The sequence below is a fragment of the Garra rufa genome, chromosome 17, assembly GCF_049309525.1.
Source record: "Garra rufa chromosome 17, GarRuf1.0, whole genome shotgun sequence".
Lineage (NCBI taxonomy): Eukaryota > Metazoa > Chordata > Actinopteri > Cypriniformes > Cyprinidae > Garra > Garra rufa.
In genome coordinates this window covers 9,545,947-9,559,411 of record NC_133377.1, presented here as the reverse complement: position 1 = coordinate 9,559,411, position 13,465 = coordinate 9,545,947, and the positions used below count along the sequence as shown (strand labels likewise).

Genomic DNA, 13,465 nt, shown 5'->3' with positions numbered 1-13,465 from the left:
TGCCATCCAACTACCAAGAGTGCATGGTTTCCAAGTCTGTAAGAAAACTAACCCTAAGACTCTATCCTAAATATCAAAAATCAAATATGCCACTCCCATATTTAAAATATTTTATAGTCATTGTAATGCATTGTATATAATTTTAACTTTGTAAAATCACTATACAAACTTAGCAAAAGAAAGAAATGTCCCTTTTTCAGGATATTACATTTTAAAGATTATTTTATAAGATCCACAGATCTCCAATTCCATGAGGAAAATCGTTCGTACAGATACTGTAAAATGAGGGCTTTTCAAGCAATACTGATTTGATTTTCAAGGACTTCAATCAGAGTTCTTGCATATCAAATAATGTATTATCTGTCAAATTTTAAAAATGACAAAAGGACATGCAAAGTATCACTACAAAGTATACTACATTTTTACTATAGTAAAGCCACGGTTAATATTTTTAAAGGATTTGTATTTGTGTATACTTTATTTTTTATTTTTATAACCAAATTGTCTTAATGGTTTGATGTTTTCTGCTGGGGGAGAGGATTCACCATACGCACTCCGAATCATGAAATGATTCATGATTCGCGCTCCTAAATTCAGATCTAAAGCAAAAGAATCGCAAACCCACTCCGAAGTTTTGATCTAAATCAAATGATTTGTGATCCATGCTCTAAAGTCCCGATCTGAATAATGATTTGCGAACCACCATTTAAGATCAGGACAGAGCACGGAGTGCGAATGATTTGATTTAGATTGGAACTTTTTACTTATTGTGAATCTTTGATTTGAATCATTCACTTCGCAAAATGATTCACAAACTCGTTCTGATCTAATTAAAATGATTCACGATATAAGCTCAGAGATTCCGATACACAAAGTTCCCGTCTAAATCAAATGATTTGTCATATGTGATTTAAAGTCTAATGATTCACGAACCCGCTCTAAAGTTCAGATTTAGTCTAAATGAAATGATTCGCACTCCATGCTCTTAAGTCCCAATCTAAATAATGATTCACAAACCATCATTTCAAATCAGGACTCGGACAGTGTATCCCGAATCATTTAACGTAGATTAGAACTTTGTATATTGCGAGTCTTTGACTTGGATTAACTTTGTATATTGCGAATCTTTGATTTGAATTAATTCACAAAGTGATTCACAAACCCATTCCGATCTAAATCTAATGATTCACAATATGAGCTCTGAAGTTCCAATAACCCAATAAGTTCCCATCTAAATTAAATGACTAGCAGTTCGTGATTTAAACCATTTCAGCTCTGGACTTGGAGAGTGGATCGCAAATCATTTGACTAAAGGTCACTGCACACTGAGTCCGAAATTTTTGCAAGTTAAAAAAATAAATACGACCTCATGTTGTGTCAATCACGTTTAATGTCATTGCACACATTGAGTCCGAATTTTTTGTATGCGTTTTTTTTTTTTCCGCAGGTTCGATTTTCTGCATTTTCACATCCATCGCAAGAATTTTGATAGGAAAGGATGACAAATACGAAAAAACATAAGAAAATTTCACACTGTGTGCAATGACCTTTACAATGGAACTTTAAAGTTTAGGTATCGCATATCTTTGGTTTGACATTCAGTTAACAAAAATTTTCACGAACCCATTCCGATCCAAATCAAATGATTCACGATATGAGCCCTGAATTCCTGATATGCCGTGTTCTAAATCAAATGATTTGCAGTTCCCAAATTTAAAGTGCCAATCTAAGTCAAATAATTTGTGAACCCGTTCCAAAATCCTGATCTGAATCAAATGATTCATATTCTTAAGTTAAGATCTAAAGCATAATATTTGCGAATGAACCCGCTCCGAAGTTCTGATATGAATTAAATGATCTGTGATCCATGCTCTGACTGAAGTCCCGATCTGAATAATGACTCGCGAACCATCAATTCAGATTAGGACGTGGAGCACTTATCATTTGATTTAGACTGGAACTTCAAAGCGAATCTTTGATTTGAATCATTCAATTCGCAAAATGTTTCACAAACCTGTTCCAATCTAAATTAAATGATTGACGAAATCAAATAATTTGTGAACGCACCCCGAAGTCCCGATATGAAACAAATGAAAAGTCCTTACAAGTGATGTTGAAATTTGAAAATGAATGGCTACATTTTTAAAAGTGAATTACTTAAAATGAATGATCAAAGTCACGAGTTTGAATCAACTGGAGCGGTTCCAGCATAAATGACTCACTCAGTTGATTCAGTTTGTCTGTTCTTCTTTTCACGTCCAAGACCTGTTTACACAAAATTGTCAGTACTACTACTGGTTGGGTGGCTACCCAGATAGCACACATACATCTGCAAGATGTCTGTTAAGGATCTTTTAATCTAAAAAGCATCTGCTGTGTACAAACATCTGTAAAATGTCAGTTTTACATAAATTATAAATCATAAACATCTAATAGACGTCTATTTGACATCTGATAGGAAATCAAATACGTCTCTGAGATGTACTTGTGCTATCAGGGTAGTTCTCTGACATGACATGAAAAGGTATGATGTTTTTTGAATTGCGTGAAGATATGCGCTTTGTCAAAATTAAACACTCATTTTATAGTCTTTCAATAATTCAAACACTTTTCAAGTACCGGTACCTCTTCAGAGACATTGCTATTCTCAAGGGTTTAAGGCCTTAAATTTTAAAGTCAGATTTAAGTACTTCAAGGACTTTAAGCACCTTGTACAAACCCTGAACCACAGACTTGGCAACCCTGAGTGCATCTTCACACACGGTTAAATTAAAAACTATTTTTATTTCTAACAAAATCACTTTAAGAATTTCATAGAACACACTGAGGTTTAGCGTTAATATTAAGTTTTGAATACATCTCTGTCGGGGAAAAAAAAAAAAAAAAAACACAACTGTGCACAGATTGAAATTAAAACGCTTTTATTTTTGACAATTAAAATGGTTTTGTTTGGAAAAGGCAGTAGGCTATACCAAGGCTGATAACGGTTACAACTCTTTCTATAGCTGAAATTTTTGGTTCGGGTTCTTTCTTTTAGGAGTAAGACTCCTCAAGACAGTCAATGGTTTGTTCAGGAGCAGCTCTAGGCCTTCTCTTTTGGACCTACGAGGGGAACAACAGTCTTTTGGGCCATCTTGCAGCTTTCTAGCAGAGGCATTTCTGTTGCTTGTGGAATTTGAAGATGTTGGTGAAGACAAGGAATCCACCGGCATTCTCCTTTCTGTGCTTCGTCCCAGTTTATGAAATAAGGACTCTCTCCGGCTGACGTTGGGACTGGCAGCCAATGTCCGAAATCCATAAGGTGTGGTGACCTTTCCAACATGTTCCAGAGACATGGCTGCACACGTCGAAGGGTCTGAGAGATCCTCCGTGGCAGATTTCTGCAGGCGTTTCAGCTTCATCTTAGGGGTGAAACGAAGTTTGGCAGAAATGTGTGGTGAAGCAGTGGGAGGCTGATGTCCAGGAGACTGTTCTTCTGAGCTGTCTGGAGATAACAACTTATATGTGTCTTCACCTTTTTCTTTTTGAAGACACAACCGAGGAGACATGGACAGCTTGGGAGGAATAGTAAACTTTGGGATCCTTCCAGGTGTTAGTGGTAGATTTTTCCTGGAGAACCCTTTGGGTGTCATGATGTTCTCTAGACTGGCCGCTCCACAAGCAAACATTTCTTAATCTTTACAGACAAAAGCAGCTGCAGCAGAAATTTCACGCTTCTCCGATTCTCCACAAGATACTGAGGGTTTGTTTTCAAGAGGCCTTGTTAACTTGTTAAACGTTTCTAATGAGTATCAGGTGAACATCATTAGAGTGTCACACTTGATTGGTTAACAGCTCTGATTCCTCCCCTTTCTAAACCAAATCTTATTTTCATTGAAACTAGTGGTGTAGAAATTACATAATCTTAAAAAGAAAAATCTTAAGAAGGCTAGTATGGGAAATTTTGTAGCAATAGCCAAAACCACATTGCATGGGTCAAAATGATTGATTTTTATGCCAAAAATCATTAGGATATTAAATAAAGATCATATTTCATTTAGATATTTTGTACATTTTTAACTATTAATATATCAAAACATAATGTTTGATTAGTATGCATTGCTAAGAACTTTATTTGAACAACTTTACAGGCAATTTTCTCAATATTTGGATTTTGTTGCACCCTCAGATTCCAGAGAAAGCTTATTTATTCATCTTTCAAAAGAAAAATGAACCCTTATGCCTGGTTTTGTGGACCAAGGTCACATTTTACCTTTAATCTGCTAATTCCAGTGGGGTTCGGCAAACTCCATGGCTGTATCCGAAATCGCCCCCTATACCCTCAAATAGTGCACTATTTGAGGGGACAGCCATTTTAAGTGGTGTTCGAAACCATAGTGAACGTTCCCGAGTGCACTCATTCAATCCCACAATGCACCGCAAAAACGAGTGTACAACCGATGTACGCTCAACAGCTAGAGATAACCCATAATGCACTGTGAGAGTCGCGTGCCGACTGAATTCCCGCGTCTCGCCAGACGATGGCGCCCACAGCTGAATCATCCATCCATTCGCCGGTCCACTGCGTAATACAGCATACAACACGGGTACAAATTCGTTGTAAATTGATTATTAAATTGTTTAACCAGGGTTTATATGTAAACTCCTTTACATAGTTCAAGATAAATCATTTAATCTTACTTCTCGAACTGTCCGTTTTAAATGATAGTTAAACAGTAAGCAATACTATGCAAAAGCGTCAGTCCTTCCGTTGCACTCAGTGTCCGAATTCACTCACTCGTTTCCACTCACTCCTTCAAGTGGACTGAATGAGTAGACTAATGTAGGGAAGAGTGAATGAGGGTATAGGGAGCGATTTCGGATACAGCCCATGAACAGAAATAAAACCGCTTGCTTTAAATTGCACCGGTAAAGTAGTTCCGGTGATCACATTGCGGGCCAATTTTAGTGTGCCAAATTATTATTATTTCAAATACACTTTCAAAGAACCAAAACCTGTTATTATATATGAAAAAAAATTAATAAATATGAAAAACATCAAGACAAAGTCACACCTTTTTTCATGTATTTACCGTTTATTGACGACGGAAAGCAGCTCCATCTTTTTCTCTTCCACGAGCACGCGCACACACAGATGGCGAAAGACTGTCAGACAAAAACACTTGTCAGCGCTGCCCCGTGACTTTATCAATAAAATTATGGAGGACCAACGCAAAATTACTTCTTATCGACGTGGTAATGTCCTTATTTTTTAAGTAGTTAAACTTACATCTTCGTTATTAGAGACGCTGCCACCGAACACCGTTGAGAGCCGCGCAAACTCAGGTAATAACGTTAAATTCACACACTATTTTTGCTCTCTCGCCTGTTCTCTCTCTAATAACTGCATAAATGAGCCAAACCTACGTTAATAACTCCAAAAAAACAACAGCATATGCTAGTTAAGTAGGTTTTGATGCTGGTTTAAGCTAGTTTTAGCTGATTTATACTGGTCCTTGTCCCGCATAAACCAGCTAAAACCAGCATCAAAATTTACCTAATCAAATGCTGTTTTTTTTTTTCAACTGGGTCTGTATTACTTTGACGTTTTACGTTCAAACTTAAAACAAAACGGCTATAATGCACACCTGAAGTGCTTTACGTATTTTGTGACTTCATAAAAATCAAGGAAGTCATTTAAACCATTAGTTTTGTACACATAAATTGTAAACTACGACTACACTACAGCATTCAGTAACCATTTGAGACGCAAGATGGCGGCAAATAGCTATTGCAGCTGTTCTCTTGGTTATTAGGAGAACGACTGCAGAGTAATATGATTACCAATAAAGTACAGTAGCTCCATGTTGTTTATTAATATTGAATTTAAATATGACATATATTAAATACAAAAATGTCAAAACTCAGTGCCATGATAAAAAATTCAGATTGAAGTACACTACCAGTCAAAAAGTTTTCGAACGGTAAGATTTTTTAAAAGTCGTCTCTTCTGCTTACCAAGCCTGCATTTATTTGTGAGTAATGATCCTGAAAATTTAGATTTGATCACAGAAATGACATTTAAATATATATTTCTATAGAAAACAGTTATTTTAAATATTTCAAAATCTTAGTTTTGGCTGTACTTGGGATCAATGAAATGCATTAAACATTAAAAATGTTCAAAAACTTTTGACTGGTAGTGTATTTTAGAAAACAAGCATTTCAAAGCTTATATAGACGGTTTCAACGGCAACAACATAAACAAACGTTACTGCGCATGCGCGCTTTTGTGGCCCAAACTTAACTTCCGGTAGACGTCCAAATAGAATCAATAACAACAGCTAAATCCTTCTAGAGTAGATTATTTTTTTAATAACAAGCAAAATATGTTGGCTGCGTAAATTAGACTGATTTATTAAAAATGCAAACTCATCCTTTGCCAGCAGGAGGTGCTTTAAGCACGAGAAACGAGGTTTCCCCGGTAATGGCTATAGACAAAGCAGCTCTTAATTTAAAAACGCTGCCTTATGCAGGATGAAATGAAAATGACATTTTCTAAAGACAGTCTTTCTTCAGAAATACAGTGATATAAAAACACCCACGCCTCGGTTTGATTTTTAAACGTACATTACGTTTATTCAACGAAGTCTATTGGAAAATCAGTCGGTTTTTATATCGTGGCAGGTCGCCACAAATAAATAAATGTTTGGGAAACACATACCACAGCACAATAACCTGAGACCAACTTCATTACTCATTATTAGCTGCGTTTGTAGCCCGCGACACGAACCAGACAGATAAAAAAAACACAGACCGGAAGTTAACTTAGGTCCAGGCGCGTGCGCCCGATGAAACCGTCTATACTAATTCTCACTATGCATGGGCACAAGTTTTATTCATGTGCACTATTTGCAAGTATTTTACCGTGGAGATTGAGATTGATTCATGAATTTTAGGGTCAATCAAAAAACTTGAATACATTTTTATTGGGTGCTAGGAGTTAAAGACACTCATAAAGTCGTGATTTTATTTCAGTTAATTAAGCAAAAACATAATTTATTATCTGTTTTATAAGTAGTAAGTAAAGTGGGAAGCACTGGCTGAGAAGCAGACACCAGAACAGACACATTTTGGTAAATAATGCCACCAAACCAAATGAGACTTGCATATTTAGCTGATTGTTGAGGCTGAAAATGTTGTCATGTTATTGTCATGTTTTGGTCTGTACTAATTGGTCAGACCACAAAAAGCATTTGGAGTACTATAGACTGCCAAAAGTTATAACGAATACTGTCTGAGGAACAAAATGCGTTTGTGGTTGGCCAAAATGAACCATGATCTCCAGGGCAAGAATCTTGACAACATTCATGTTTGTTCGTATCGTTTCCAGTCAGATAGGTGAAATATTAAACTAATATCTTAATTAATACTGCTTGTACATATCTCTACCACCTGCTAACTGTAGTTTGTCAAAATATTCTGCCCCTTTCCTGCTTACTAAGTCCTTTTCTATATGATTTGGCAGCTTCTCCCACGGTTTTTCCATAGTTTGGACAGCATAAATTAGCAGAACAATGTATTCAGTTAGTAAGTGCAAACCCTCCGGAACAGGAACAGCCAAAATGTAATTTTTTTTATGTATTTATTCATTTTTTTTATTACATCACCACAATTTGTAAAATATACAGTGTTGGGGAGGTTACTTTGTAAATGTAATAGATTACAGATTAACAAATTACTCTATTTAAAATGTAATAAGTAGTGTACCTTTTCAATTACTTTAGAAAAGTAAAGTAACTTATTACTTCTGATTACTTTTTGATTACTTTTAAGTTTCTAATGGATATTTTCAACTAATTCATTTTCAAGCATTTATACCAAGCAGGTGTGACCTTACAGTAGTTTACTGTTAGAATTTCAAAATCTTTCATCACTTGAATTAAGATTATATTAATTTAATGTTAAAGTACAGCCATCACAAAACCAGACCTTATAACAAAAAAATTGTTTACTGTTGTTACAAAATCAAAATTGTGCATAGCTATGACAGGACACACTGGCATGTAACAATGCCTTGAAAAACTTAAATCTTAAAAAAGATTTCTTTAAATATCTAAATTGTCTATTTAAAATAATAGATAATTATTTTTAGTTATATTTAAGAGAAAACACAATTCTAGATTATAATAATGTAGTAATTTTCTTCTTACTGATATAATAAAAAAATAGTAAAAATCTGCATACTATTTCTTTTTTTTTTACCACTATGTGTGAAGGGAAATCATTATACCATACAGGGCTAATAATTATTTCTCACTAACAGAAGAAAGAATAGATTCTAGAATAGATACTGCCAAATCCAAACAGACTCCATCATTGTAGCTGTGTCATAAAATCCATGGTATTGTTTATTTTATTTTTTTTATTATTGTTTTAAATAAAGTTACATTTCATCTAAAACACTGCTTAGATTCAGTGACCAACTGGGGTGCTTCACTAGATGATAGCTCGATTTTGCAAGACAAAATGGGACAAACTAATTGAGAGATTTGTCCACTAGGTGGCAGGTTAGGTCAACATCGATCATTATAGAGAAAAGTTTCAAGCCCTTGAGAAAAATAGATTTATATTATTCGAAAATAAACTAAACTGCAGCGGATTTTCATCCTTCAAATCATTAGTCACGTTTCAGATAGTCTCGCGTAGCCAGACCTTCAGACTGACGGCTGAAGGTCTGGTATTCATGGCAGCTTTCATTGGCCAAGGCCCGCCCATAAGGCCGTTTGACCGACATGTCAAACAACCAATCACAGTTCGTTTCGTTCAGCGTCACGTTTCGAGGAGTAGAAATGCCCCCACAACAACAGATGGGCATGCAACAAGTCAGTCATTGAAATAACCAGCATTGAAAGTTAACGAAGAAGAGGGAGAACAAGCAGTAAGTCAGTAATTTGTACGCGAACGTCGCAAATGTGTTTAACAACAACGGCGTCTGCATAAGCACCTTTTAGCAAAACGCGAGTAAATCAGTCTGTGCTTTGTTTCCCGGCGGACCGAAAATAAACGCGACACTCGCGTGTTCCGGAAATCCGATCAAATTCAACGAATCAGATGACGACTTCGACATTCCTGAAGTGTTTCCAGTTAAGTGTACCATATGCATCAGACGTTTAGCCAACGTTCCGTGGGCGTGACGTCTGAGGCTGAGACTACGTTTCAGATGAAAATCACGCATTAGTGTAAACACTGATTTTACAAATGACACTCAAAATTAAAATGGGTTAATGTGATAAAATCGCAAGTTAGATCTGTCATTACCAACCTTATTCAAGGAGAAAAAATGCACGTGTGTCTGGTAAAGGCAGCTAGCAGGCTAGCTAATTTGTTATGAATGTTTTTAATATTGATCTCGAATACACAAAGGGGACGATGAACGCGCTGACAAAGAGGATTAACCTAATTGGCAGACGTGGTGCACCGCAAATTCAAACCAATCAAAAGCATCAGAATAGCACCGCTTTAATAAATGGCCTTAGCAGAAGCCATCGCGCATATCAAAAACAGGCAAAGCAACAGATTAATATTATTCAACATATCCCAGATTTTTAAAGAATTTTTTTAGATGTAACCCCATTTGTAATCTTTAACATTTTCATAAGTAACTGTAATTTAATTACACATTTTTCTAAGTAACTGTAACGAATTACTGTTACATTTATTTTGCAATTAAATTACGTAACGCCGTTACATGTAACTAGTTACTCCCCAACACTGAAAATATACATGTGCATATACTATATTTTTGTATATATTTGTATAATGTTTTAACACTGTTTACATTACACTTGCATATGTGGTCACCAGATAAGCAAGTAATACTGCCAAGATACAAATATCACTGCCTCAAACCAAGGAGCCAGAAGCTACCAGGGTTTGACAGCCTCGCAAGATGCTAAAGCACAGAGGGACCACCCAGATGATAGGCAGAGACCAGAAACTCTGTGTCAGCTGATGCAGAGACTTCTAGGACAGCCGTGGCAGGAGCGGCTTTTATAGGAAACTCTGGGACTATGGCCATCAAGTGCAGCTCTGTCGCTACCAAGGCTTGCACCTCAGCAAGATGCTAAGGCAATGAGGGATCGGCACTTCGGTCAGGCCACCAGACGCTATTCTGACTTGAGGAACTCTGGAGCTGTTTCAGTAAATAGTGCAAATAATATTTACTTTTGATTTGCACTTTTTACATTTTCCTCTTTGCGTCTTATTTGGTGACCTGGAATAATAAACAAGCGTTCAAACAAACATTCTTAAAGAACAGAAATTTTCAGGGAATATAAACAGTGAATAGGCTATATCTTCAGTGTTCTATCTTAAAGCATTGTAGCTCAGTACCTGAAACCATTTGTGCAGAAGGATATCCCTCAAATCAATCCGCTGGCTTGGGTTTTGCTGCAGGAGAGACTGAATCAGGTGGCAGCAATCTGTGCAGAAACGAGAGGAAAAGACAGTTGCATTATTACTTCAAACTTTACACAGAAAGTCAGGTATAATTCCTGAATTAACCCTCTGTTATAAAGCCACTTGGCTCGAATGTAACTTGTTCCTCCTTGTTTTATATGATTTCAGCTACAGATAGTCTTTGTTGTTATGAATGGCATCTTACCCTCTGACAAGCCAGGCTCAGACCAGATGTCGTGCTCCATCGTGTCTAGGTCTTCGGGTTGTGGGAAGCGTCCACACACCATGACGAATAAGAGCACTCCCAGAGACCACACAGTCGCTGGTTTCCCGTGGTACCGGCGCCACACAAAGTACTCAGGAGGGAAGTACTCTCGTGTGCCTGAGGAACAGATTTAACCTGATGGGTAAGCTAGAAATACTAGCTTGTTTTCTGTGTATCTGGTGTTATTAAATTACAAAAAATGCTCTCAAACTACAGGTTTGATGTTTAATACATACCAAGGAAACTTGTATAGCCGGAGTCTCTCAGGAGATCCCCGCACCCGAAGTCGATGAGTTTGACCTCCAGGGTTTCGGGGTTCATCAGCAGGTTCTCCAGCTTAATGTCACGGTGAAACACTCCTCGTTGACAGCAGATGTAAGCGGCCATCGTTACTTGTGCCATTATTAACCGTGCTGTTTCCTCCTCGAGGATGCCACCATGACGCTCCAAATAGTCCCACAGCTCTTCGCAGGGTGAGGGACGCTCCATGACCATGATGTAATGTTCAGGCTGGTCCTGCCAGTCCAGCAGCTGAATGATCTCTGGAGCTTTGGGCTCCCTGTTGACCAGGATTAATAGGCCAACCTCTAATGGAAGGGGTGTGGGATGACCAGACTAGAAGAAAGGTCATTGTTAGATGGAGGTGATTCCCAAATAAGGACTTTTGTTGAATCTTGGACAAATTGTTGTTTGTATGTTTGCACAGTGAGTGTAGCCTACTTACAATGTTGATGTATTTCATGTTCTTTGGCTTTCTGGCAATTTTTACTGCCACCTGTACAACAAAACATAGCATTGATTACAACTGCATTCAATAAGGGACATAATATACACCTTAAATGGACATATTAAGACAAAACAGTGCAGTTAAGTATTGTAAGAAAATGACAATACCTCAAGGCCATCCTTCAAGCGTTTCCCTTCGTAGACGGAGCCAAATCCTCCCTCACCAAGCTTTCTGCCGATTTCATACCGCCTCAGAATGTCGTCTGTTAAATAATATTAATTGTAGATGAGTAATTGTAATTGAAATGAAATGTCAAGCATTGATAGCAGTGTATGTGCTGTAAACTCACTCTCAGTGGTCAGGTCCACTATGCTGCTGTGAGCAGAGGCTGGACTGTGGTGGACTGGAGCTGGGGGACTTTCAACCTGCTGATCTGCAGGAGGAAGGACTTCAGGATCACTGGAAAGAGGTTTCTGAAAACCATGATCCTCTTGAGACCAGGCAATGGACTGTGGAGAATGATCTACGAGACAAATATCAAATAAAACCATGTTTCAGTCAAATATTAATTAAATATTGCATACTCATATCATGATGATTCTTCAGTTGCTACATGATGTCTAAAATTAGAACTTCTTCAAACCACGTTTCATCTGTTTCATCTTTTAAGAACCGAAAGTTTCCCCTAATTAATTAATTAAATTCCCATTATTGGATACTCATATCTAGCTGAAAACGATGTTGTGTTTATGGTGTACAGATCTCTAGTAAATAGTAAACAGTTAGTTAAACATTGTCAAATGGTCATTTGGTTTACCTCCAGCTCGTCTCTCATGTGTCGATGCCTGGTCTGAGCTGCTGCTCCACTTGATGTATTTAAGTGAAAACAGCTTTTCAAAACTATCAGTCCTTCTCCTCTTTTTCACTGACAGCTCATTTTCTTCACCAGCACTGATGGGCAGATGTTGCTCAGCATCGGTGTTGGATGTTAGGGATGAGATGTCGTGAACGCTGAGGGAACTACGTTTTCTCTTTTGGCCAGTGAGAAAATATGTTCTCTTGTTTTCATCTGTGTTTGAAGATTTTTGACATGTCATGGAATAAAAATATGACTTAAGACATTGATCAGACTTTTGTTTTTTGATATATTGTGTGATGTGGATTTGTAACATGGGGTAATTAATGTCACTTAATCCTACAGAACAACAATTCCTCTAATCAGTTTATTCCATTAATGCATACTCATAGAAATGGATGGAAATTATGCAGACTTTGTCATTTGATTTACCCTCAGCATGTCTCTCATATATAGATGCCTGGTTTGAGCTGCTGCTCCAGTTGATGGTTTTCAAAGAGAGCAGCTTCTCAAAACTCTCGGGCTTCATTCTCTTTCTCACTGGCATCTCATTTTCATCAGCAGCACTAACGGGCAGATGTTTCTCAGCCGCATTGCTGCTGGATTTTGGGGATGTACTCTGATGGAAATCGTACACCTGATCGCAAGAACTGCGTTTTCTTTTCAGTACCATGATAACAGTTTTCACTTGGACAAGTAACTCTGTATCAGGAACCGCGAACGAACAAACTCCGAAACACACCTCAGAGAATTCTGACACGCACAAACTATTTAAAGCAGCGCACACGAACGTTCTATTGTTTCTATAACGACAGTAAATACCTTAGCAACGCTTTGGAATGCACGTGACACTAAACGCTATCGCTGCTCACAGCTTTAACTGATATCATTCATATTTCATAAATGAAAAAAAAAATTAACTATGCACATTAATTCATTAAACCAATATGGGGCAAAAGTTGTATTTTGTTTATTCTTAAAATGTATTACATCTTTTCCCCAAGGGTTCCCCTTTTAACCTTTCACTTTGAAATAAAAGTGATATTTTTTTACCATACAAATCTAAACGAATTACTGGGTCCACAGATCTTTTATTAACATAACGTACAATATACAAATTAAATAGATCCACTGACCACTGTTATCCAAAATGGCTAAATAAATCAATAAATAATCA

At 37.2% G+C, this 13,465-nt stretch overlaps 1 protein-coding gene across 1 annotated transcript; it reads right to left on the bottom strand.

The window, feature by feature from the left end:
* Nucleotides 1-10,243: 10,243 nt before the first annotated feature.
* Nucleotides 10,244-11,686, bottom strand: LOC141290238 (serine/threonine-protein kinase pim-2-like). Its single transcript, XM_073822435.1, has 6 exons — nt 11,600-11,686; nt 11,430-11,480; nt 10,942-11,320; nt 10,646-10,822; nt 10,375-10,463; nt 10,244-10,255 (listed from the first exon to the last, which is right to left on the bottom strand). Exons 2-6 carry the CDS (start codon nt 11,445-11,447, stop codon nt 10,244-10,246), a joined length of 675 nt encoding a protein of 224 aa, XP_073678536.1. The 5' UTR covers nt 11,448-11,480; nt 11,600-11,686.
* Nucleotides 11,687-13,465: the final 1,779 nt, after the last annotated feature.